This window comes from Rattus norvegicus, chromosome 20 (assembly GCF_021556685.1).
Source record: "Rattus norvegicus strain SHRSP/BbbUtx chromosome 20, alternate assembly SHRSP_T2T, whole genome shotgun sequence".
In the NCBI taxonomy this organism is placed as follows: domain Eukaryota; kingdom Metazoa; phylum Chordata; class Mammalia; order Rodentia; family Muridae; genus Rattus; species Rattus norvegicus.
In genome coordinates, this window is record NC_141553.1 from 18364496 (window position 1) to 18392077 (window position 27582).

The following is a 27582-nucleotide window of genomic DNA, read 5'->3' on the forward strand; positions in this document are numbered from 1 at the left end:
GCACATGAACTTGAAAAGAAGGAGGTGATGGGGTGGGTAGAGCAGAAATTGGAGGGTTGCCTAAAACACAGCTGTATGTAAAAAAAATTCTCTATCAATAGAAAAGTAAGGGCTGGAGAGATGGCTCAGGGGTTAAGAGCATTGACCGCTCTTCCACAGGTCCTGAGTTCAATTCCCAGCAACCACATGGTGGCCCACAACCATCTGTAACAGGGATCCAATACCCTCTTCTGGTGTGTCTGAAGACAGCTGAAGTGTTCTCATATAAATAAATAAACCTTTTAAAAATAGAAAAGCAAAACAAAAGCTGCACCTATGATTTAGGAAGTGAAGGCGGGTAGATTTGTATATTCGTGGCGTGCTCTCTCCATAGTTCAGCTGCTTCATAGTGAAAGTCAATAGTCTTAGCGACAGTTTTTTTTTTTTTGCTATAAATGTTTGCTGTCCGTCAGATCTGATAGTAGCATCATCACTGAGTTGTGACTCCGTTATTCCTGTTCTGTAATAATGAACACAGTAAGCCTAATTAACAGAAACTTGATGGTGACATGGCAGTCTTAGCCCAGCCACATCTACAGCCGTCCTGTGATGCAGGTGGCCAATCAGAAACAGGCTGGGCTTGACTGCTTTAGGTGGACTTTTCAAAAATCCCTTCTGTTGTCATAACATAGAGGATTTCTACATGTTATATGGGATCTAAAGTAAATTAGAAAAAGTAAATCCTTTAAATCTTCATGGTGTGCTGGCTATAATGTTGCATACTTGTAATCCTAGGAGCCTACAACTTGAGGGGCTGAGGCAGAAGGATCGAAGCTAGCCTGGGCTATAAAATGAAACATTGTCTCAAAAATATAACCTAAGGAATGATTTAATGTTTACAGAAAATTATTCACAAAGTGATGTTTACTCTTTGAGTTTGGGTTTGAGGAAGATATAAATACACAATATTAACATTTTAAGAACCCAGCTCTTAGGGGCTCAAGAGGTGACTCAGTTAGTAAAGTGCCTGCCACTCAGGTGTGAGGACCTGCGTTCGAAGCCCCAGCACCCAAGTAGAAAGCTATCGTGGCCTACATCTGTATCCTCAGGACCCAGAGCTGCAGAAAAGAGTATCCTAGGACTTTATTGGCCATAAAATCTTCATAAATCAATACATTCCAGGATCAATGAGAGATTCTATCTCAAGAAATAAGACAGAGGGGCCAGCAAGTTAGCTCAGCAGGCAGAGGTGCTTGTGGCCAAGTCTGATGCCCCGAGTTCAGTCCCAGAATGCAGAAAACAGAAGGAAAGAGCGAATTCTTAAAAGTCGCCGTCTGACTTCTTAGACACTCGCCACGATGCATCCACCACCCTCCGCATCCTGTGCACATGAAAAAGTAAACTAAAAGGAAAAGAGGGAGATTGACAGACGACATTTATTGCTGACCGTTGGCCTCCACGTACAAGTGGTATGTGCATGTGTGCACAGAGTCTATCTTGAACTCACTTTCAGGTTTTTTTATCCCCTTTGGTGCAGAGAGCAGTCCTTCTCGTTTTTGTCCAAGGTTTTGTGGCTTGGCATGCTTCTGCGTTCTGTAGCTTAGCTGATACAACGGTATTTATAGTTTTATTTCCATAAGGAAGCGAGAGGCGTTTGAGGCCATTTCCCAACTTTGAGGTCACTTTTTACCTAGCTGAGGCCATCAACATCCTCCTGGGAGAGAGGTGGTCAGAGTTAGCCACTTAATCCAATTAGTCCTTGGATGGAAATCGGACATTTCACACCGAGTATTGCCTTACATGTGAACCGAGGCTCACAGCGGGTTTCTGGGAAGTGACTTCCTAGTAATAGCTAAGCGACCTTTGGGAACACACGAGACCCTCTTATTAAAGAGAAGTTCGTGCCTCCACCCACTAGAAAGCCACAGAACTTTCTTCCTAGTCCCATAATTTTTTTTTTCCGGAGCTGGGGACTGAACTCAGGGCCTTGCGCTTGCTAGGCAAGCGCTCTATCACTGAGCTAAATCCCCAACCCTCCTAGTCCCATAATTTAAAAGGATACTTTTTTCTTTTAAACGTGTATAGAAGGTGAGTTGAAGTCAGCAGTTTATTTCCTGGGCTTTGGTCATGTGGCACGTAGCGACTACAAGAGCAGAAGTCACAGAAACAAAAATACTACAGAAGAAAACCCAGAACCATTTTCTTTTTCTGGATGTCACTTCAAAAATTGTCTTTTTCCCCCTGAGACTGAGATGTTCATTTTTCTTGCTGGGGGCTTCATACGGTGTCTTTCCAAGTCTTCCCGACTTCACCTCTTCCGGCCCCCACTTTGGTCCATTTTGGAAACCCTTTTGCATACACATCCCTTGAGCTGTTATCTCCATTTCTCTGGCTTTCCTGTGCACGGAGCTTAAGGAGACGGGGCTTCCCGAACCCCTTCACCCTCCCCCTCCTCCTACCTTTCCCGTTTCTAACTTGACTGGGATACACCCGCCCTGCCATCCTCGAAGAGACTGATGAGTAATCCGCTTAACTGATAAGCTCTTGAGGGGAAACTTCTCACTCTGGAAGCAAAATAAGCCACTCCATCCTGCTGTAGCTTCTTACCTGGTCGTCAGTTATTAATACCGAAGTGACAGTCAGTCACACGAGCCTGAAGGTCTTGGTCTGTGCCACGTCTTGTCTTTAAGTCTGTTTGGGGCCTAGCCACACATGCAGATGGTAGGAAACCTGATCCTTCCTCACAGTACAAATTGAGGTTCAAAGGATCTCTTGTGCTGATGGATGCTCTTCCGCATATCCTTTCGAATCTCTCTTATGCGCTCTTTCTCAGCTAGCCATTCCTTAGAGTCATCAGCATCAGTAAGCATTTATGGGGTCAGGATTCCATCCATCTTCTTAAGTCCTCGTGGCTGCTCAAGTAGTAGATACTACAACTAATCTACATACATGGAGAATGAGACCAGCTTGTCCCGCACGACATAGTCAAACTTGACTGAGAATGGTACCTCACTCCAGGTAGGTAGCTAGGTAAGGGCATTATCAGAGCCATTTTGCCTAAACATACCTGGTGCTTGCTGTGTGCTGGGCATTGAGCTCAACTTTAATCTTTCGGACTGTGTAAACACGGAAGGGAGGACACTTGCTTGATATCAGGATAAGAGAGAAGGCAAATGTAGTAGAGAGTCGGGGTGATTCTAACTGGATGACGGAAAGATGGGAAGAATCCTTGAGCAGGTGATGGGTGAAGGTTGAGTGTGAGAAGGATCCTGGACTGGAACAGTTGGGAAGAGAGATCAGAAGATTCACAGGTTCCAAAGCGGTGAGGCAGGGAGGGGACATCATTTACTGTGCAGTCAGAAGGGGACGTCTACTGCACAGCTAGAACACAGGCAGTCAAAAAGGATAGTATTATTTTATTTAATCATTTATTTTTTGAAAAGATTTACTGTGATTATACTTAGTAATGTATTTATCTACATAGCTGTATATGGGCGTAGCAACAGTTAATAAAAAAGAGGCCATGAGTTTTGAAGAATGCCAGGAGGCATATATAGAAGGTTGGGAGGGGAGAAAGTGAAGGGGAGAAATGATGTTATTACATCATAATCTTAAAAGCGAATGAAATGGTTTCTCTAAAAGACAAGGAGGTGCTTTTCTGTTGTGTGTATTTATGTGCCCCTTGTGTGTACGGTGCCCACAGAGTTCAAAAGAGGGCGTCAAACCCCCTGTAACTGGAGTTATAGACCACTGTGTGCAGTCATGTGGGTGCTGGGAATAGAACTCAGGTCCTCAGTAAGAGCAGCAAGTACTCTTAACCCCCGAGACATACTCCCTTTTTTTTCATCTTAATTTTTTAATACTCCTGGAGAGAGTTGGGCTGGGTCGCCACACTCTGTAATCCCAGAAGTTCAAAAGCTGAGACATGAAGACTAGAGATTTGAGACCTTGTCTCAAAACAACAAACAAACAAACAAACAAAAACCCCCAAACAATCCTCCAAAAACCAAAAACAACCACACCCCCAAACAAACCCACCCAAACCAAAACAACACTAGAACCCAAAACGAATAACAGAGTTAATCAAATTAATGCTGATGTCAACTCTGTTAATTAGCAGAGGGGAGGCAGGCAGGGACCAGCAGATCTTAGAGGGTGAGAAGCTCCCCCTTTTCTTCTGGATCAGATTGGTATATAGACCAAGCATAGACAGTTGTGGCTTGGATTTTGTTTTGTTACTTTCAAGTAGAAATATTTTCCAAGAAAAACAGCAGTTGGGCCAAGTGACCAGTAAGCACTACAAACAAGTCAGCGGCAGCATACAAGTGACGTTTGACCTCGGCATCAGGGACACAGTGGGGCTCTGGAGCAACTGAGGCCCCACTGGCATAGCACACAGCAGGCAACTGTCGTCTGTGCCAGCCAAATGCTGTCATGAATTCCTTGTACGGAATCCACCAACTTTTCCGGAAAATCAGAGATCTGAATCGCTATGCCAAGTTCTTGGACGTTCAAATATTGGCCCAACCTCTAACATCCCCGACAGCAGACACAACCCATGGGTAGGCTTGCCAGCCTTGAGGCGTCTGCTGAGAGCTGTCCGGTGCTTGAGTGAAGGAGACCTGCGTTAACCATTTACTCTCACGTCTGGTACACAGGCCAGAGGAGGAAATCAGTGTTAGTTGTGTTCTTAGTACACAACTTGGTGTGTGAACTTAGTTCAGTTGTCGTCACCATTGACTTGTATAGTTAACTCTAAATCCATATTAGAAAATAAGTCTCATCTTGCTCTGTCTGGTCTCTGTGCCAGGTGTTGGCTCTGAGTAGTTATGGACGGTCTGTTGCTGCTGGACCTAGAAGTTGCCTGGTGTTACTTTGTTGCCTTTTCTTTTCTTGTTAGTTTTCTATTCATACAAAGTGGGGAATTGACAAGGAGACTCTGAGCCTTTCCGATCACTTGTGACTTCACTCGTGCTGCAGTCTGTGATTTCTGCCTCGTCACTGCCACCTCCACTTTCCCTGACACTATGAGCTAGGCTCCTTGTCTTTCCTTTCCTTCTGCTGGTATTATCTGCACATATGAGTGGGCAGAACTATAGCGCAAACACCCATGGGAAGGGTGACGGGAAATGAAGTTTGTGAAGGGATGCTGTGTTTAGAAGTATTTCATCAGTTTTAACGAAATACAAATGTGTCTAGAGAGAAGGGTGGCGGGTGGGGAGTGGGGGGTGTTTCATTGTGGGGAATGGGAGGAAATCTTCATTTAGTATGGCTTAACTCTTAGTTTTGTATTACAGAAGTCACGTCTGGTATATAGATGATGATCTTGATGAATTTTATTCAGTCCAAGCATCTCTTATGGTCCTGGCAACAAGCTGGGTTAATTACTTGTCCATGTACTTTTAGGTCTTGTTTCTGTTAAAATTCTGGAATCAGGGAGAGAACAACAGAGACTTGAATACTCTCAATAGATTCAGGGCTTAGAAAAACACATCCCCTCGTTTCCCTGGAGCCTTTAAAAAGATATTTGCATTGTTTTAAGCTGAGATCATCTTGTCGTATCAACACAAAGCTAGAAACACGAAAATAAGATTTTTTTTCCCCTTTGAACGTGTGAAAATCTTATCTGTAAATACAAGTTCTTAATTGAGTCAATATTTTTCTCTTGATTCCTGACTCAGATCATGGAGGAGACAAACACGCAGATTGCATGGCCGTCCAAACTGAAGATCGGGGCCAAATCCAAGAAAGGTAATTTGGACGGGGGGAGTAGGTATGTTTGAAAAGTGAGGTTCCGGAATTGCTGGGGAAAAAAAGCCTCGGTTCTGTTCACCTTTGTCCTCGAGTGCTTGTCAAATAACCGTATTTGGGGAGGATTTTCATGACTAAAATAAATAGGTGGATTTGCGGCAGCAGAAAAAAAATGTTTAAATAATAGTATTACAATAAAAATATTACTGTAATAGACTTCACAGTAACCTGTGCTCTGAAGGATGTCTGTCAGATCAGCAGACATGAGGAATGGCAGTTCTACATGGGGGTCATAGCCTGTGTTCCCCTTGTCTAGACTTTAAGGTGTTTTTTTGTTGTTGGTGGTGGTGTTTTTTTTATTTTTTTGTTTTTTTTGTTTCGTCACAGCCTAGATTTAAGAGCCATTGTATATAGTGCCCTTCTTTTGTGTGAACGAACTGTAGACTTCCTCCTTTCTCAAATGAATCTTTTCCATATTAACATTTATTGATATGTTCTATATCACATTTATATATAAATAAAAATTATGGATATAAATATGTAGAAATATAACAAAAAACAAAAATAGCAAAAAAGAAATATACCATATACTATATGTATATATAAAATAAATGTATAAATATATGTTTGCAAATATACTATAGTTTCAGCCATCCTGCTGTGTATATTCAATGGCTATTTCTATAGCCATAGGGGAATAAAACAAATGCCACCAAATGGCCCTACATATAGCATTCCCTCAAGCTGAGCCATGTCATGTTGTGTGGCCTGCCCTCTGTCCTGTTGTCTGTCCTTTGAATGGTTGCTGCTGCTAAGTTTGTCTTCTTGCTCTAGCTTCTGGGACCATATTGCTAAGTGACAATTTAACCCGGCATAGAGTCTCAGTTTCCTTTCATGTCTTAGTCTAGATTTCCTTCGGTCTCATCTTGTGTTCCCATCTTGTAGAATAGAAGTAATGTTACAGAGCATTTGGTGTGTTCGATGTGTGTGTCCGTGTCTGAGTGTCTTCAACTAGACAAGGTGTGCCTGCAGAAACTTCAGACTTACTGCTTTTCGTTTAGCTCCTGGCGACAAGGAATCGGGACTGTTAGTTTTAACCGGTCGAAATCAGACAGGCTTTGTTTTCACGTGTGGTTCCAAATCTTTGTGTAAGCCATGTTTGTGCTCAATGCTAAAGGGGATGCTCCTAATTAATTGAGACCTTTTGTCACATGTCCGGCTGTCTCATCCTCACTGTGCAATGGAAGAAACCGGTGGGTCACCTGTCATTTGTTTGACTGTTAAAAAAAAAAAATCCCCGGTTGACGCAGCAAGGAACTTGAAACTTGAGCGTACCCCAGAGCCCCGTGCCCTGTTGTTGGGTGTTTTTACTTAAGAAATGAAATTAACCACATTGCTAACTTAATGAGAATGAAATTTAACCAGTCCCCAATGGAAACCCTGAAGAAATAGGAATGTTAGGGCATTTTGGGATGATTTCAGATGTCTTGTTCTTGTAGCCATGGTGATCTTTTTTCCCCGTTCTCAAGAGCAGTTGTTGATAAATTTTGTTATTGGTATTGTTGTTGAAAATGTGGTTTTGGACTTTAGAGAGCTGGGGACCAGGGAGATGAGTGGTATTGTGTTGTGGTTTCGGGATGGCTTCCGTCACTGACACCCTTGAATCTCTGGGGTGCTCCGCTGTGCCGCACATCCTGGTGATGGATCACACTTCGCAGATACAAGAGCTTCAGCGGCGCATCCAAGAGTATTTGGGTCAGCTTTCTCCCGGCTGATGTTAACATCTGGATTTCTGCTTAGGAATTGGCCCCTGCAGGCTCAGGTCTAACCGACTTCATTTTACTTTTCATTATTTATGAAGTACTCTGACTGCACATAGGACTATACAAGGAGAAGAAGATGTCGGATACCAGAAGAGATCAAGGAAGAGACGGTCGATGGCGTGCCTCGGAGGGATTTACTGTTCAGTTGGCTCGATGGCTGTTATTGAAACAAGAAGCCGATCGATCCTTTTTTGGCCTAACATCCTGCCCAGCCCCTTCTTGATATCGAACGGAATATGTGTATAACGTATGCATCCCTGTTCTTAATTTTGAGATGGAATTTCCACTATATTCTGGAGCTAGTAAAATTAAACAGCAGGAGGGGGTTGGGAAGGGAATTATCTGCTCATCTGGTGGGCTGTTGTTGCCTTGCGTCCCTGCGTGTTGTAAGAGAGAGAGGGGGCTATTTGTTTTCAAGCCTTCCCTTATTCCCAGACCTCATTATGAAAGAGACTACAGTATTTCTGTGTGTTCCTGGGCCCATGCCATGTCCTAGATTTATTGAATCCAAACCCCACGGTGGTGTGAAGGTCAGGGATGTGTGGATACCCTGGATTGTGCTGAGGAATGACCCGGCTATGGGTTTGTTTTCTGTGCTTTTAGAGTGCTTTGCCTGAATATTTGAGTCCACATAAACATTTTTTTTTCACGACCCCCTCTCGTCCTGCCTGCCGCCTCCTTCCTCTTACCAGAATCCAGTTTTGCGTTTTCAAATTTAGCTCCCAGTAGCTCCCTCCAAACCTTATCTTTTAAGCCCTCGTGTTTGCTTTATCAGAATGGCTGCCCCGGTGCCTGTTCGGCCACGTGGGCCGAGGCGCTGGCGGTTACTGCCTGACACATAGGCAGAAAGCTAGAGCCTGAGTTTACTTCAGTTAGAAAATTCAGATTCTTCTCTAGAAAAGTTCTCAACAGTTCTTAGGTGGTGACCCAGGCAGAGGCGGGCTGGGAATCTGTAATTTGACAAGATCCTATGGTGGTCGTGAAAGGGTCAGACGGAGAGTTTGGGAAACAAAAACTCACCACCTGAGAGAGAAGTATGATTGGTCACTAAGACGACGATGTGGAGTCAGGTGAAGGGGTGGGGCAGCCACAGCTGACGCCCACCCTCAACCACCACGATGCTGCCTGTCCTGCTGTCACAAGAGCCACACTGCTGCAGAAGATATTTCCGTCATCTTCGTTGTCCCGAGACATTTGCAGTGAAGATAACCTGGTGCTATCCGCATGGTTCCCGCGGCTCTGCGCAAAAGAGCATCCAGTGTTTTGTCTTCTTTCCCCGCTCACGTCTTCTTATTCTTTACCCTCCTCCTTCTTTCTTCCCCTCTGAGCAAATGTTTGTTAGAATGGGGGTAGGAAGCTATCAGCAGGGTCATTTTCTGCACGGTAGTTTATAGACGTGCACACAGACAGGCAGACACACCGTGCCCGTGTGCTCGTGCCTGTTCGCCTGCATGCACGGATGTGTGCACTCGTGTGCACTCACATGCGCGCGCTCATGTAGACTGAGGAAGAAAGAGTTTTTATAACTATTCCCAGAGTGTTTTGGGCTATTGGATAAGGCAGAAGGTCCATTTAAGACACAAGGAATGGAGAAATTTAAGATTCCAGCAACAGGCAGGCATCTGAATCAGTGACCCCAAGACTCTCTTCAGGGGAGTCACAACTAAGACAAATAAATACTTCGTGTTTCTTCTCTCCTGCATGAATTCATTTTGCGTGGGAGAATATAAAACTGAAGCTCTTACAGCCAAAGAGTTTACACAGAGAAAGCTTGAGGTCTGTGCTAGCGAAGCCAGTGTTTAAGGATTAAAGTGTTTGAAACTATAAAGTTTTACTAACCTGGAATAACTTCAGGCAGATTTCTCAGTTTCTGAGTATGCTTTTCTGAGCTCTGGCCTATTTTAAGTTAAAGGGAACTTCATTAAAATACGAATAGCATTTTGAACAAAGTTTGCTTTTCCAAATGGAACTCCGGCTAGAGCTGCCCTAACAGAGAGATAAAAGCAGTTAGTAATGAGAACTTATCGCAGAGGGATGGCTGTGCTGTGTACTCAAATTGGACAGGTCTGTCTCTTAAATTAGGTAAATGTTTTCCTTGCAGCCTTCTCTTCTCTTTTAATGGGGTCATCAATCTCTTCGTAGACTGGTGAAGGTAAAGGGGGTTCCATATTAAAGTCTTTGTGTCCAATTCCAAGTTACTGGGGGGTCAGCATGGATGGAACTTTGTTCTAGAGTTAGACAAAGTGGCAGGCACCAGTCTCCCCACGGATGGCTTTGGTGACAGTTTAAGATTGGTTACCCCACAGGACCAGCAAGGACAGCAGGCATTCTCTGGATCGCTGGGGGCGTGTCCTGGCTTGGAAGTGAATAGGATCGCATCTGGCCCTTCTCTTTCTCCCAAAAGAAACAAGAGCATCGCCAACATTTCCCTGAGATTTTATTATTTTTGGTTGCATCCCCTGAGAGCAAACGGGTATCTGATAGGTCTTCTTCACATGAGGAGAAGCTACACACTCGTTACTGTTTCCTGGGGAAAGTGTCTTAGGGGCTATACATGGCCAGAAAGCTGATGCTTCAGTATTCAGAGGAAAGAGAAACAAAGTATTCCCATCAGTGTGCAACCTGCTCCTGTGTCAGAAAGTTGTAACCTTGCCGGGATGGATTAGAAGACAGGTTATGAGACACTGATGGGACCTTTCACCCCATCTGTCGCTGGGCATATGCACATGCGTATTATTAGATTATAATGCTGTGTATGTGGCAAAGGGAAGCTGTAGAATGTTAGACTTGGTTGGTACTTCGTTCTCTAGAGGTCAGGATCATGCAGGTTGAGTTCCAGGGCATAGTCAGCCCTCGTACTCCTTGTTTTGCCTCTGGTGCGTAGTCAGCCCTCAGCTCACAGTTGATCATGCTGACACGAGGACCCCTGATGTATGTGAGAGTCGAACCATGGTTTAGAATGATGTCTTCCCTGTTTGAGTGGCAGCCACTGCTCTCAATAGCTTTGGCAAATAATCTCTCTCTTTCTCTTTCCTGTAGGAGTGGCAACCACTGTTCAGAGGAGCGTTGGCTAAAAAACTATCTTTGTCTGTCTCTCTGTCTCTGTCTGTCTCTCTGTCTGTCTCTCTGTCTCTCTGTCTTCTCTCTCTCTCTCTCTCTCTCTCTCTCTCTCTCTCTCTCCTGTATGAGTGGCAGCCACTGTTCTGAGGAGCATTGGCTAAGAAACTGTCTGTGTCTGTCTGTCTGTCTGTCTGTCTGTCTGTCTCTCCCTCCCTCTCTCCCTCCCTCCCTCCCTCCCTCCTGTATAAGTGGCGGCCACTGTTGGGACAGAGGGGAGGATTTTCTTAACTTTCCAGATATCTTGTTAAATGTAATATTATACATCTGATAGGGCATTTTTTTATTGTTGTTGTTGGTTTGTTTTTCGAAAGGCATCGTCCATTAACTTAGGAACGAATAGAGATGTTAGAAAATAATAGAAACGGGGAAAGCAGGGACAAGACAATCCAGAGGTGAGGAGCCATAGCTATGGAAGGCATCCCTGTTAAAACTGTAGCTGCAATACAGGAAGAACTCAAAGAATCAACAGTAACCGGCAAACAGCTCAGAATGTACTCAGATGATCCAAACAGATACTTTACCAAAGGAGACGAGCAGATGGTGAGAGGCTGACCATCTATGTCTCGGGGAATGGTATGTTAAATGAAATTCCACTTCATGCTTGATAGAATGGCTCAAGTTCAGAGCCCCGACAGGAGCAAATGCTGCTGATACAGTGTAGCAACTGGAAGCTTGAGTCATAGGTGGTGGGCTGCAGGGCGGTAGGACGTTTTGGAAGACAGTTTCATGCAGAATTAAAAGAGCCTTTTCATAATGACTCAGAAATCACACTTCTTGCTGTGGCCAAGGGAGTCAGACAAAACTCACGTCCAGGGAAAGCCTGTACACACATGTTTATGGGGGCTTTGTTCATGGCTCTCAAAACTTAGCATGAAGAGATGCTCTAGGAGGTGACTGGATGGATATAGCCATGCACCATGGGGCTCATAGCTAAAAAGACATGAGCTACCAAGCACTGAAGCAGCTGAGAGACTTGAGATGTACATCCTTAGCGACTTCCCTCTCTTGGTAATATACTAATATACACCCATGTGCCCTCTGTGGGCTTTTGTGACTTTTTTTCTTAGAACTGAGGCATATCTTCCAGTCATCCATTGTATTTGGTTTCACTGATCGTCCTCCCCTTAGCAGGATGCCTAGAGATGTTCTTCAGTATCTACTCTGGAATTGAGAACTCACTTTCTTGTTAGCCCTATGCAATATTCCCTTTAAAGGACATTTTGGTTTCTTGACAGAACATGCTTGACAGAATATTGCTAGTCTCACTGTGTGTATGGAAGTGTGTGTGTGCATAGATGTGTATATAAGTATGGTTGTATATGTGCATGTGTGTATATATATGTATATGTGTGTTCATGTTTGTGTGTATGCATATGTGAGTGTGTGCATGAGAGTGTATATGTGTGAGTGTATATGTGTGTTGTGAGTATATGTGTGTGCATTCTGTTTGTGCATGTTTGTGTACATGTGTGTGGGGGGGTGTGTATGCATGTATGTATATGTATGGTGTATGTGCATGTGTGTATGTATGTATGTGTGTATTTATGTTTGTGTATATGCATGTGTGAGTGTGTGTGAGCATGTGAGTGTGTGTTGTATGTATATGTATGTGTACTATAACTGATGTAAGAAAGGATGCAGCTTGTTCATGGTGAGAAGTTACTGAAGTTCATATATTTTTATATTGCATGAACAGTCTATTTTAGAAGCTACCTTGTGATCAGGTTCGAATTACAAGGGTAACTGTGCAAAATCACTCCCTTGTGTCCTCTCAGTGTATTTCGTACTCCATGACTTTGGCTTCAGAGCTTGGGGACAGACTTTCTGTCCTTTGGTTTTATACCTCTTGACTTCCATTCCCTATTGGCACGTGTCTCTCTGATAAGTGACAAGCCCACGGGTTTCTGACCGTCATTATACGTTGTCACAGGGGTGCTGCTGCTGGTTGTCACAGACTGGAAGTGGGCACCCAGCTTCAATGGCTTCCCAAATCCTGTATCGACCTTTCCCAGTTTCTCCCTCAGCTCCATCAGTCATGGTACTGCTGGAGTAGATCCTAGTGACATCTATTAGGCCTGTCAGTAGCAATTAAATTATTCCCACGAAGGACTAAGGCAGTCACTGACAGAACTGAGCTGTTATGTGGTGTTGTTCATTAGTTAAAGATCATAAATTGTGGTGGCGTCTACTTTCTACCCAGTGCCCCTTTGGGGCCATTACCGAACGACTGATAGCTCGTTGTTGCATTTTTTTACACAGGCCTTGGATAGGCAGAGGCATTCTTATCAAAAGATATTAAAGGGATTTCAGGAATGAGGAGGTATGTTCCCTTTCTATCCTCGCTGCCAGAGATTACTCTCAAGGCAAAATAAGTTCTGCCTGAAATAAAAATGAAAATCACAGCCTCGTAGGCGTGGCTTTGGTTACTCAATTTACACAGACATTGCGTCTTTCTGTTGTTGGAAGATAGACTTAGTCTACCCATAGTTTTGCAGTCAGATGTCCTCAGAAGAGTAATGCGTGGAGATCTTCCTGGTCAGGACACAAATAACCTTTTATTTTTGTGTCCGTTTGAAATGCCACTGTATGCGTGTAAGGGATGGCTAGGTATTGTAACTCAGCGAATCTGTCTCATGGCCAGCAGGCTGAGTTCTGTTTCTTCTACACTCAGAGTGATCTGTCTGTCTGTGTATGTTTTCAGGTTCCAGGAACTTTCAGAAGTAGAATTCCTAGGCTACAGGATGTGAGCAGCTCCAATGTTTTCCAGATTTTCATCCGTCTTCCAAGTGACTGTTCTACCATGTGGAACTGAGTTCTGGAAGGGAGAGACAGCTCCTTGGCTCTTGGCCAGCCTCTGATACCCAATGAAAAGTACTGTTATTGTCATATTCTACCCTTTGTCTTAGTGTTCTCTAGAGTCCCAGAAGTTATGGAATGTCTCTCTCTATATATTAAGGGAATTTATTGTAATGACTTACAGTCTGTCATCCAACTAACCCAACAATGGACAGCTGTGAATGGGAAGTCCAAGAACCTAGTAGTTCTTCGGTCTCACAAGGCTAGTTGTTTCAGCTGGTCTTCTGTAGAAGTAGGTTACAACAGATGTGCCAGCATGTAAGTGCAAGCAGGTGAAGAAAAGTGTGTCTTCCTTCTTCAATGTCCTATGTAGGCCTCCAGCAGAAGGTGTGGCCCAGATTAAAGGTGTGTGCCACCACACCTGGACCTAAAACTTGCTTTGTTCCTAGTTGACCTTGAACTCCGAGATCTCCTTGCCTCAGCCTCCTGGGATTTAAGGCATGCACTACCTTGCCTGGACCTCAGCTTTTCGTGAACACTATGCCTCAAGATCTGGGTCAGAAACTTGTCTCTCCCAGCCTCAAGATCTGGCTCACAGGTGTGCCCTCCATGTCTGGATTGTAGTTCATTCCAGAAGTAGTGAAGTTTGCAACCAGAAATAGCCGTGATGCCCTTAATGAGTAGAATGGCCAAGCATTTCCATGTGTTCGTGGAATGTTCGTGTTCTACTGAGAGCCGTCCATCCCTCCTCCTGGCTGTTGGCTTACCTCCTTTCTTTATGATACTAGCTCGTCCCTCTTGCCTCTAGCGTTCTTTTTAAATAGTCTCGCTACTCGGATGAAGTTTCCTAAGCATTTTTGTCTCACACCACTTGTTCCTCTTGACGGTATAAGCATTCCACCTACTATTTCCAGTCCAAACTGCAGAGAGAAGCAGGTTGACTTTAAACAGCAGCGTGTCGATTTTTAAAGGCTTAAAACAAAACAAAAAAAAAAGGTGCGTGTTAACATGCAGAACTTTGGAATGCTAATGTAAATTACCCAAAGGTTAGGCCTTCGATTTTAAGAGCATGAAAATGGGTGTCTGTGTTTATTTTGTCAGGACATGAGAAGTCCTTACAAACATTGTACGAGAGTCATCAAATTCCAGAGTTTTCTTGGCAGGGTAGAAAGGATACCCAATAAATTGCTTGGCTCTCTTTCTGGCTGTTGGGCTTTGTTTCCCCATTCTAATGGCTAAAGTTTCCGAATCGTTTCCAATTCCTTATATTCCAGTGAAGAACGAGTAACTTTGGTGTGTTATTTGGGGTTGGCTCTTGTTCCGTCTCTGCCCCATCTTTTTCTCTAGAGACGTTCATAACTAAGAGCATTCAGGTTTGAGAGTGGTTTCCCTTGTCTTGCCATTCAACCTCTTACCAGGATGGACACCGATTTCTGACCTTCCCCACTTGGGATGCGCCACCTGCCTTTTCTGTGTGGTCCAAACAGCCTCTCAGGTGTGACCCAGCACAAGGGGAGCCCTGGTTTGTCCTACTTAAGTTGGGAATTGTGTAAACTAAGGAAGGGAGAAGAACGGAAAGGCAGTTTTCATTCACCGAAGATATTAATATTTGCGGTCAACCACTGTGTCTTGATTTCCCTTGTTTTATAACCCAGTGAGTGTGTTTCCACCCAACCTTCCCAAGCTTTCTCTTGGGTGAGTATCTCACAGGATTTATATCATTGGCAATTTACAGACATAAAAAAAAAGTAAGGTCACTTTTAAACATATTTATTTTTAATATTGTAAATTTTGTGTGTGTGTGTGTGTGTGTGTGTATGTGTGTGACCAGAGGTTGACTTCAAGCACTGTGTCACCAAGCAACATCTCAGCCCCTAGCCCCCACCTCCTTTTTTAAGCAGCCTCTACTGACACTTGCTATCACAGGTGGCTTCTCCCAAGACTGCAGACAGGGTGGACACTTTGTCTCCACATTTAACTCAGCTCCTGCTGTGGGCTAACATTTAGTGTATTTACTGATCAGGTTTGAGTCTCTTGGATTCTTGCCTTTCCTTTTGTGTATAGAACCTTATTGATATCACATGCCCGGTACCTGAAAAGCAGTTGAAGTGACAAGTTAGGGCTTAAGCTGTTTGCCTAATCATTAGATTTAGGATAGACTAGAAGCTAATGTATTCGTGACTTAGGTTATTCTGGTATCTTTCAGATGACTTTTTGATTTAGCTAGGGTTTCTGTTGCTGTGATCAGACACCATGACCAAAGCAACTCTTATAAGGACAACCTTTAATTGGGGCTGGCTTACAGGTTCAGAGACTCAGTCCATTATCATCAAGCCAGAAGCCTCCAGGCAGGCTTGGAAGGCAGACTTCCTGGAAGAGCTGAGAGTCCTACATCTTTATCCAAATGAAGCCAAGAGCAGACTGTTTCCGGGCAGCCAGGAGGAGAGTCTCAGAGCATACCCCCCAGAGTAAAACACTTCCTCCAACAAGGCCACACCTCCTAATAGTGCCACTCCCTGGGCCAAGGGTATTCAAACCACCACACTTGTGAAGAAGGTAGGAAATAGTCCCAGTATCTAGACGTCAGTGTTCCCCACTGAAAATAATTACCTCAGCAAAAGATAAGCCACTTGAGTCCAGTAGACACGAGACTAAGGCGACAGCACCTCTTTCAACGAAACGTCAACCTCTGTTTCGTGACCGCCATGAGTAACTATCGCTCCCTTGCCTGTTCTGACTTCAGGCCAGCTTTCTTCTGCATCCTAGATTAAATCTGCTAATATCACTAATGAATTGCCTATATTTCCTTGGGTGCTTCCGACCTAAACTTGTCCGCTGCCTACCCCTTGTCAGACTCGCCCACGGCAAACCCTAGTGACCTCTGTCTGTTGGGATAGAGATAGGAAGAACCCGTGGCTCCTTTTTCTCCAGTTGCCGTGGGTGTGCTTTGCTTGAGTGGCTACTCTAGTGAGACTGAAGGAGTTCACAAGACACTCATCTTAGTGTCTGCCCTTGGGGCTGAGGATTCCTGCTCTTCTCACTTAAGAAAATGCTTTAAAATGTCCAAATTTGCCATCGCCACTAGAACAGCTTTGAAGAGGAGGAAAGTGGGGGCCACGGCCAAGGGAGGTATTTTTAGGGTTTTTATACTTAGTATGGATCTGCAAAGGTGGGATGAATTTGAATAACGGAGGCGGTGGAAGAGGGGAAAACATGTGTCTTGAAGAGGGGGGGGGCATGGAAAAGAGAAAACCTTGATTACGCCTTGAAAGGCAATGAGCCCACGAGAGTCTCCTCTACCCCGTAGGTCTCAGAGACCCTGAGACTCAAGATACAACTTTATAGAATTAGCTGACCAGGTCAGTTTGATCGAGCCCGTAGTTGGCTGCTTGCCCACACTGGTGACGCTGCGGCTTTACCCCGGGACCAGCTTCCGAGTACTGCCAACCCCAAGACAGCTATCTCCTGTGCATACTTATACCTCCTACCTAGTATTGGTCTCTGCAGACCTGCCTGGGCTCTTTGGCAGCCCCGAGGGAATGATTTTTGAGCCACAACAGCCTGGAATGTACATGAAGATTCTAGCTCTTGAGTATCCAAGGGTAGCCTTCACAAGGGAAACATTGGAGCCAGAAAATAAGTGCCCCGTCCACTCCCTCCGTAGGGCAGTTGGAGACACACTGTTCACGTCTCTGTGTGCTCGGGGGGAGTTGACTGCTGTATGTCCTGAACATCATTAATGATGTCATGAACATCATTAGCGTTTCATTGGCCTCAGCGGACATTTCCAGTCTGACCTGTGCTCCTAAGACTGCCTTCTGAACTCACTGTCCCATGTGACACAAGCCAACCAAGGCTCCTGTCTTCAGGTCTTCTGGAAGGAACCGAAACGAATGTGAGTGTCCCGGATACCTTCCTTGAGCTAATGAACTCACTGAGTCCTTGTTCATTGACAGCTCTGTGGTCTTGAGAGAGAAAAAAAAAAAGAGTGCGGTTACCTCCAGTGCGTTTTCTCTAGCAGTGCAGAAATGTGGCAAGATGATTTAGAGCTCATGGCTGGTTTTAAAAAAAAATGAAAGGCTCCAAGCCATCTGCAAAAGTATTAAGGTGTTCCCAAGTGGGACATAGGCTCACGGAGTGGTTTCCAGGCACATTAGATTGTTGTCAACAAGAAGAAAAATATACACTATAGTGAGAATCAAGAGAGGGAGGGTCTAAAAGCCCTGACTTCAGCATTCCAGGAAAAAAAAACCTCATCGGTGTGTGAGCAGAGAGAGTTCCTGAGCTCTTGTCCTTGGGTGTCGCCCAGGTGGCTCAAAGTTCCCAGGCCCTTGGCAATGCAATTTGGACACGGTTCCTGCCAGAATAGAACCCACAGATGATTAATCATGGAGGTTGGGGGGTGGGCGTGAGGGACCAGCCATCAGATCATGCCTGTCAACTCTCCTGAATGTCACAATGAGCCGTCTGAGCCAAGTTAGGGAAATATTTCCGTTTCTCTCGATCTATTTCTTAAGTGCGCTCCATGGGGAATCCGAAGAAGTTACTTGATGGTGATAAACATTTGATTTCCCTCATTTTGCTGTTTTTGCCTGTGGTGACAGGAACATCCTCCTGGTCTTTGGAAACTCATTGTTGGATGTGAGTCCTAGAGATATGGCAAGAAGATGGCTTTTCACGGAAGGCTGCAGTGAAACCATCCAGTTTCTATGAGCAGTCTTAACCTCAGGCGCTCAGCCTTGAGAACTGACATCCGGCTGGGAAAGGCAGCCATGCCGGGGGTGGTCCCATCTACATCATCCTAGGAGGTGAAGCCTTAGTTTTTGTTTGTCTGGCATTCTATATTGGACCCCCATTTTAGACAAGAAAACCACCTCTATCCCACCCCCCCCCCCCCGCCCTCTGGCTCCAAAGCCTGTTAGACTGTTCTTAATTCAACTGAAATGAGTTTACATTTAAATACATTTTGGTTAAAGAGTTCATATATGTGGTCACCATCAATCACATGAATTAAATGATAAAAACACTGTTCTTTAGAAACTTTGTTTTGGTCAGAAAGCATTGAGCTCCATTGTCCATAGAAACATTGTAAAACTAAGTGTCACGAGCCTTGGAGAAAGGCTTTGTGGGAACAGGATCTCCAAGGACCCTTGTGGCAAAGACAAGGGTTCAGTTCAGCTAGTATTCAAAGGTTCCTGTGGCAAACATGGTAGGAGGCATAGAGTTGACACAGGGTATTGATGTGAGGTGGGTGTGTTTTTATTTTATGATCTTGTTCTTGCTTTTCCTGAAGAAGCGAGAGACTTTTGAGTATGCTTCTGGACTGAGAAGCTACAGAGCAGACATGAACTCTGAAAGAAATTCTTTGCTCCAAGTTCCCCTTTACAAGTGTGACGATAAGGTTACTGGTGTTGAGGTAAAAGTACCACCCGTGCTGAGCCCTTCAACGGACATGTGGCCTCTGCTTGGGACATAGAGTAGCTTCAGTAACCCCTCTGCTAGAGGTCAAACATCTCATAACTGAAGCCACCAATCCTGCCAGATGTGAGCCCAAATGAATGTTTGGTCTGTATCAGGTCCTTGGCTGTTTGACGAAACAGATGTGACTTATTCCCCTGAGTTTGAAAAGGAGGGGAGGATAGAAAGAGCGTTTTATATTTGAGGTAGAGAGGAGAAACTTCAATCTACTTAAGAGGTGATGGGCCTCCAGTAGACGATGTTTGAGTACCTGGGGGAACTGCAGATGCCTCAGGACCCCATCTCCAGAAGGTGTGGTGAGTACAAACCTCTCCAAATGGAGTCGAGCGGCTAGCTGAAGCCCGTGTGAATTCGTAGCTGCATTTCTGAGGATAACTGGGCTCTTTCCGACTTTTCTGACCACTCATTCATTACTGATCAAGACAAACCCTTTGCCTCCATGTCGCTATGGTGTGGAGGAGAGGGTGTGTGTCGGTTAAGGTCCGAGCGATGGCCATGTCTGTGGGTCCCTGGTGCATATTTAGTCTATGACTGAGCAGTGTTCATCCTCATCAGGAGAGCTTGACTAAATCAAATCATACTCTTTGGACAGATAAAACAAAACCCGTCGAAGACTAAGAATTCAGTAAGCTGGAAACAGTATTGCCGTGGTTGTCGTTTAAGTTGTTGCATGTGACTTTAAGACGGGAGCAGGCGAGCTCACGTTTCTGGAGTAAGAGTTCCATGAATGGAAGGACGTCTTATATAACAGCCCGCCAGCGCTTAGTAAGCCAATTTCCAGATGTTCCGAGCGCAAACACCTCATAACTTATGCATGTTTCCCTGGGGGTGGGGGGTGGGGGACTTAACATTATCAGTTGAAGAAAATGACTGTGGCCATGGTTCTGAAGGATTGCATAATCTAGGAAATTCATAACTTACGACTTATGTAATGGGAAGTCACACCATCTCCTGGCGTTTTACAAAGTGAAAAACAAGATTCTTACAGTGAAGGGAAAAAAAGGAAGAATTTTTGTGTGCCTTGGGCACCTGTGTTGTTGGTGGGGTTTTTGTTTTGTTTTGTTTTATTGTTTGTTTGTTTGTATTGTTTTTGGGTTTTGTTTTGTTTTTGTTTTTGTTTTTGAAAGACAAGATACGTGTGATGTGACCCATCTGTCTGGATCCTCCTCCCTGCCTGTAGCAGAGAAATCTATGTTACTTTTTTCAGCCCTAGGGCATCAAAGGCTATGGGGCAGGGCCACTGCAAAGCCATGCACGAGATCACTTGGAGTCGCACTTGAGTGGTCTTTGTCTGCTCCGGATGTCCCTCTGTTCCAGGACGGTGGCTTAGCTGGAGTCATCATTTACACTTAGCTTTCGATAACAACCCCCGACATAATGCTTTACATAACAGAGCCCCCCTCCCCCCCATTTTTATAAGGCAGAAATAATAACTAAAAATAATATTTTTCTGGTACTGCTAACTTCACGGGGAGCTCTACATTGAGATGCCCTTTATTCTTAGAGGGTGGCAAAGCCTACGTTCATATGGATTTCTTAAAAATTGGTTACTTTATTTACATTTCAAATGTTGTCCCCCTTCTGGTTTCCCCTCCACAAATTCCCTATCCCATACCCACTCTCCCTGCCTCTATGAGGGTGCTTCTCCAACTTCCCACCCACTCCTGCTCACCGCCCTCATGTTCCCTTACACTGGGGCATTGAGCCTTCCCAGGACCAAGGGCTTCTCCTCCCATTGATGCCCAACAATGCCATCCTCTGCTACATATGCCATGGGTCCCCCCATGTGTACTCTTTGGTTGGTGGCTTAGTCCCTGGGAGCCCTGGGGTGTCCAGTTAGTTGATATTGTTGTTCTTCCTATAGGGTTGCAAACCTATAGTCCTTCAGTCCTTCCCCTCGCTCTTCCATTTGTCAATGCCTTTTAAAAATGTATCCGTGTTATCTTTCTTATATCCCCGAGGGATTAGAATGTGTTTCTTGTGTAATAACGGTTTTAATTAGGAGAACTTTCAGTGCCATACATATGTTTTCCCTTCCCCGTTAAATTTAAGGCTTTGCAGTTTTGAACGAGCAAAGTTAAAAATAAAAATTACGAGGGGTTGGAGCCGGGAGATGGCTCAACAGTTTAGTCCACTGAGTGCCTTTCCAGGGAATCCCGGTTTGATTCTTGGCATGCACAGGGTGGCTCACAACCATCTGTGACTCTAATCTCAGGGGATCTAACACCCTCTTCTGACCCCCACAGAGACCATGCTTGCATGAGGTGCGCACTCATGCATACAGGCAAAACACTCATACACATAAAATTAATCTAATTTTTTTAAAGATAAAAAAGTGTGTATTTGTGACTCCAGGCTGGCTTCAGGGATCCTCCTGTCTCTGCTTCTATCATATTGCTCCCATCACTGAGATTACAGGTCATTGTGTGTGGCTTTACATGGGTTCTAGGGTTCCAACACAGGTCTTCAGGTTTGTACTGCAAACGCTTTACCCATGAGCCATTGCTCCAGCCCTCTGTTGAGCATCTTCATCATGGAGTCCTTCTGATATCCTCAGATAATGTTTTTCATTACACTTCATAGGCACCAATAAAGGTTAGCTCTTCAGCCTTCTCACTGTAGGCTGCTAATACCGTGCGGTTGCTTTCTGCCTTTTGGGTGAACGCAATGGGCCTTCTCGGTGTGAAGTCGTTAAAGATATACCCGTGGCCACGGATCGCCTCACAGCTGCCTTCCTGAGGTCGAAAAGCTCAGATCATGGGGACCATCTCAAGGAACATGGTTGCTCTAGAGGAGGGCTGACCTCAGAAGGTTGTTGGGCAAGATGAAATGTTAGACTGGTAGACTTACCAGACTCCTGAGGCAGGAGGTGAGGTGGGTATGGGTGTGTGGGCTTCAGAAAGGTAAGCATTTGATAAAAACAGTAGCCCTGACCTCCCTGGCTCTGTCTTAAAAATGCTGGATTTCAATACAAGACCAACTGGATTTTACTGGGAAAAAGGGGAATTTCTGGTGGGAGAGTAAGAATTTAATATATACGAGATTGAAGTGTTCTCTCTCTCTCTCTCTCTCTCTCTCTCTCTCTCTCTCTCATTCAGTTTTGTGTGTTTGCCTCTCTCTGCGAATGCGGAATGTCTACATATCTGAATTTTGTTTTTTCATTTTTTCAATGATTTGTTTTCTATATGAGTTATTCCTGTTGTTACTTTGTATTTTCATGCACATCTGTGTATCAGGTGCATGTCTGATGCCTGTGAAGGCCAGGTGTCAGATCCCCTGGAACTGGAGGACATAGTGAGTCATTGTGAGCTGCCCTGTGGGTGCTGGGAAGAAAACCTAGGTCCTTTAGAAGGGCAGCCAGTAAGTCTTAGCTACTGAGACATCTCTCTAACCCCTAAAGATCTAAAGTTCTTACACAGGTAAGTTCAGAAATGATTTTCATACTCTAGGACTACAAAAAAGATTCTCAGCGAAGTTTCTCTGGAAGGAGACTGCAATTTGCATTAAACGTCTTTAAAACCATATTAAATTAGTTTAGCAGCAGACTGGGCAATATCAGTTAATGGCTACTTAAAGATTTTTTTTTTCGGATGAGGACCGAACCCAGGGCCTTGTGCTTGCTAGGCAAGCGCTCTACCACTGAGCTAAATCCCCAACCCCTTAAAGATTTTTAAAAGAATTTTATGTATATGTGTTTCTGTGTGTGTGTGTGTGTGTGTGTGAGAGAGAGAGAGAGAGAGAGAGAGAGGAGAGAGAGACAGAGACAGAGATAGAGAGAGAGAGGTGTGTGTGTGTGTAGGTGTGTGTGTGTGTCTGTGTCTATGTGTGCATGTATACACACATGCAGCACATCTGTGCAGCTGCCCCCAGAGGCACTGAGGCCATTGGGTCATCAGCAGCTACTTACTGATGGTTGTGAGCTACCATGTGGTTACTGGGACCTGAACTCAGGACCTCTGGAAGAGCAGCAAGTGCTCTTAATCCCCGAGCCATCTCTCTAACCCTCGTTCATGGTTTCTTAATATTATTCAACACTTCTAAATATGCTGGAAGATTGACTAAAGTCTGTCATTGGTAAAAAATCAGTACCTATGAGTCTTTTTTTAAATGAATTCCTGAGAAGAGAAGGTTTTGAAACAGTCTTATGCATAGGGAATGATGGGAGAGGTGTGTAAGCCCTTGAATAATGGTTGCAGCCATGACCACACCCCTCCATGAACACATGGATATTATAGCCTCAGTCCACCAACCTCCTCCTCCCTCCACCAGGACAAATATAATTCTCACATTAAAAACAGTGACCCCTATGCTGATGTCTCCTTCCTCGGGCATTCCCGGAAGCCAGTGGTTTAAACACAGATGCTTACAGTACATTCACATGGAGATTGCTCTTAGAGGTAGGGTAGACATGGGTAGGGACCGTCCCTCTTTGGGAAGTCTCTCCCATCTCCAGGCATCATCCCTGACACCATCAGCTGAGCCTGTCCCTGAGGACACAGTTAGAATATCTGTTCTCTTGCTGGCCCGTGTTCCCACCTTCTGATCATCCGCCGGTAATCACTAGCTAACGAGCTGGCTGTTGCAAATGTCAACACCACTTGCCACATTTAAGTATGGCTGGCCTTGGTTGTCCAGAGGTGTTTGTCTTTCCCGTCAAGAGATTCTTCACTTCAGTCAGCGTCATGAGAAGGTCCCTTCTGGGCAGCTACGGAAGCCTCCTACCTCAGTCAGGCCCTAGAACAGTGTCTGCCACATCGCAGGAGACGGTTATTGAAGGCCCTCAATTGTGCAGCCTACGCTTCATCATGGGAAAAGCCTGTGACTGTTGACACTCATCCACACAGGAGTCTGGGCAAGCCTGGGCTATATTTAATTACACCTCTGCCACCCCGACTCTGACCCTCAGCCACTAATGGGTAGTGAGCGCTTTCTGTGACCTGCTACCCTCGCAGGGCTTTCTAGGTCACTGTTTCTCCTCAGGTGCCAGAGGCTACTTAAATTGGAGCCTATGATCATTATGATAAAAATGTTCATTCTGGGAACATTTGAAAGCCCTTTTCTGGTTAGCATAAGATTTTTGGCATGCCTTAGCTGTGGTCTTTGGCTCTAAATTCTTACAACGCTGACATAGTTGAGTTTATTTTTGTTTTAAATACAACCCCTCCTGTATCCCGGCATGTATATAGACCATCACCATTTTGCCTCTCTCTACTGAAAGCCAGAATTGGGAAAAAGAACAGTCTTGATCTAGGAGTCTTGATAATAATGTTTTTTTCTCACTTTACCCTGATGCTGAAGTGAACTGGTAATATTTCTTTGTCAATGTAATTTTAGGGTTTCAAAAATCATGTTTGGATTTTCAGGAAATTGGTGGTAACTTTATATTAACTGAAAAGTAAAAAAAAAAAAACCCACCAAATTTAAAAATTCTCAACAAAGAGGCAAACGGCCCACTTTTCCCACTAGGAAAAACTTCTTTTCTGAGGGAATTTGTTGCCAAGTTTACTGCGGTGTTGGGTACAACTTGACCTCTTGGCACATGAAGAAATCATTTTCTTTGTCTATGTATTAAATCAGCATTTTGGGAAGGGAGAGTCCTCTGTGGTCTGTAATGAGAGAGCAGCAGACTCAGACATGTGTCTTTTCCACATCTGCTAGTGGGTCTGGTTTCTCTGTCTGTCAAGCAGATCTGGGGAAGACTGCATTCCCTCCCTAGGGCCAGGCAAATTCCAGTTCTTTGGGGAGTAAATATAGAAAAGAAAAGGTAAGTGTAAACAACCGTGTAAGGCTGACTGGTCAAAGTGCAGGGGATGGTATCTTTGGCGTCCTAAGGCACATAGGGTATCTGAATCATACCCCTCCTCCCAAGGCTCAGGGAACATTCCAGGAGAGGGAGGTGAAAAACTGTAATAGCCAAAGGTCAGAAAGGACCGGAGTCAAATGTTGTCTCTGGAAATGCTCACATACTCACAGCAGCTCTGGTGGCCCATACAAGATCCGCACAAGATCAATCCAGCCCGCACAAGATCAATCCAGCCGACATTCCAACATGGAGCTGGGAAGGACTTACTAACTTCCACCCCAACTGAGGGGCTATTGATAATTGATAGCTTCAGGAATGGGTGGAGCCTATTTTCTTTAAGGGAGTAGCTTCTGGCAGTTAGACCAACGCTCCAAAGGATGGCCCCATACCCATGAGTGTATGAACAATGAACAGCACAAATTGGCGATCATATTTATAGATCTGTCTGTATCTGTATCTATATCTGTATGTCATGACGTTGGAAGGGGCTAGGGTTGAATCTGAGAGGAGTTAGTAGGAGAAGTCATGACTGTAATCAAAATATATTACATGTGATTTTCAAGGAATTAATAAAATACTAATAAATATTAATATAATTTTAATAAAATATTTAAAAAATAGCGATATACTGAAGTATACCTACCTTAATTTGAGGTAAGTTGCTCCCCAACTTAAAATTTCCTTCCTTCTGTCATTTTCTCTCTCTCTCTCTCTCTCTCTCTCTCTCTCTCTCTCTCTCTCTCTCTCTCTCTCTTTCTCTCTCATGCAGCATATGTGCTAAGGCACACATGGAGAGATCAGACAACTCTGTGGAGTCAGTTCTGTCCTCCTGGGTCCCGGGTATTGAACTCATGTCATCAGGCTAGATGGCAGGGTCCTTAACTGACTGAATTATCCTGCTGGTGCACTCTTCCCATTTATGAGGAAGAGGGAAAAATCTACAGAAGCAGTTTGTTTTATGCATGCGCTATCCTGGTGAGGACACACCGGCGGTGTTCTTCTCTAGCTCCTGGCTACCATTTCGACTGGAGCAGGGAAGGGTCTCCTGTCTGGACGCCACAGGAAAGGCTGTTTCTCTTGTTCCAGATCAAGCTGGTTGAAAACAGCATCCCTATTGAGCTCTCCTGACTGCACCATGCTACCCACTACTAAAAGTTTTGTAACAGTACCTGTTGTCATAATTTTTTTTCAGCCTATTGTAATAAACATTCAACTTCTCTTACCCATTACCCAGCAGAGGTAGGGAAGAGAAAAGTGATTAGGATACAGGGGAAGTGGACCTGTTTAACAGTAGTTCTTTGGGGGTGAGCTCAATCTTTTTGGCAGCAGTTCAGTCCCATAGCAAACAACAAATACGAACCAGCAGCTGCAGACCAGGCCTCTAGGCAGGCAGACACCACAAGAAACCCAGGAACCTTGTGATCAGTTCTTGGCGAGTTTCTCTCAGTGGAGCTCAACAATGCTATGTAAGGGGAACCCATACATGTGTGTTATTAGCAAAGAATAGTGAGGTGGAGTAAAGTAAAATATTCTGTGGGGTCATATTTATATTCCTTCTGAACATAATGCATCCTTTCATACGTCTGCTATAGAAACATCCTTTCTCCTGTGCGCCCCAGAAAAACACCATTCAACATAACCGACTTGCAAAGAAACGGGAAGTTTCCACTGCAAGTGCCTTCAGGATCCTTCTTCTCCTGTGCTTTGTGTGCGCAAAGAAGGGATTGGTGTTACTTTGACTTGACCGATATTGACCGATAGGAAAAAGACTACGAAATAAGCATTTCTCCTGAGCTGGTGATATTGGATCAGCATTATCAATAGACAGTTTTGAGCATCAAAGAAATTCATGGAATTCTCATCGATGCCTTAGACTGCTCGCTCTTAGTTCCCCAAGGTCCCTAGGTTAGAGGAATTAGCATTCCTCAGCGTCACTGCATTGTTAAGCTCATCCCTAAGTGAGTGCAGAATGTCCTTCCTAAATTCATAACTCCATTCTGTGTTCCTATATTTGATGCTTCAGCCATAATCCCAAGAGTTAGTTCCATACCTGTTTCTCTTAGGCTCACCATCTTTTTCATCAAGTACTTTTATCAAATACAAAGTGCCTTTTATTATTCTTGTTAAGTGTCATTGTCTGTTGAGGGATACCTGGGGAAGAAGCAGACTGGCTTGGTCACACAATCCAGGTCCTCCTGTGGAAGCACAAGAATGCCTGTGGGTAGAGGAGTTGGGAGAGCCTTGGTCCACACTGAGGGTGTGACTCTACCTTAGCTGCCCTATAGTAGGGCTGGGCAAAGGCCATCTTGTCAGAATAAACCTAATTCTGACAGAAATGAGGGGATCATAACGCGCATCTATATGCAGTCCTTGGTAGGGGACTGGAGAGAGAGCTGCTGGCCCTGGAAGCCTGAGGGCAGTCTGACACTACTGTGGAGACCGCCAATGTCAGAACTGCTTTCTTCTTGCATTGACAATTTCTTTAGCACAGAGCTCAAGAGCAGCCCTGGAAGGCCGTGCCTCCCTCAGCCACATCTTTGTCAGCCATCTTTCTTGCTCTCTCGCTAGGATGCTTTTGTAGTTACTGTTCCATTCTGTGAAGAGACACCATGACCAAGGCAATGTGTAAAAGAAAGCATCTCATTAGGGGCTTGCTTATTGTTTCAGAGGGTTAGCCCATGATCATCATGGGAGCCAGCAGGCCATGGTGCTGGAGCAGGAGCTGTGAACTTATATCCCAACCAGCAGGCAGCACATGAGACTGGTCCTGGTACCTCCATAAGCCCATAGGTAGTGGCACTATTTAGAGGAGCTGGAGGAAATGTGTCACTG

General features: G+C 44.6%; 1 protein-coding gene across 7 annotated transcripts in view; it reads left to right on the forward strand.

Annotated features, from left to right (window-relative positions):
- The window catches only part of Bicc1 (BicC family RNA binding protein 1), a 236830-nt gene that overhangs the window by 126486 nt on the left and 82762 nt on the right, over positions 1–27582 (forward strand). For 4 of the 7 annotated variants that reach the window (XM_087597688.1, XM_087597689.1, XM_087597687.1 and 1 more), the window contains exon 3: positions 5661–5730. In XM_087597688.1, coding sequence (XP_087453814.1) covers positions 5661–5730 — 70 coding nt within the window. Of the gene's footprint in view, positions 1–5660; positions 5731–19150; positions 19244–27582 lie in introns of those variants that run through there. The other 3 variants (XM_087597692.1, XM_087597690.1, XM_087597691.1) reach the window with 1 other exon arrangement.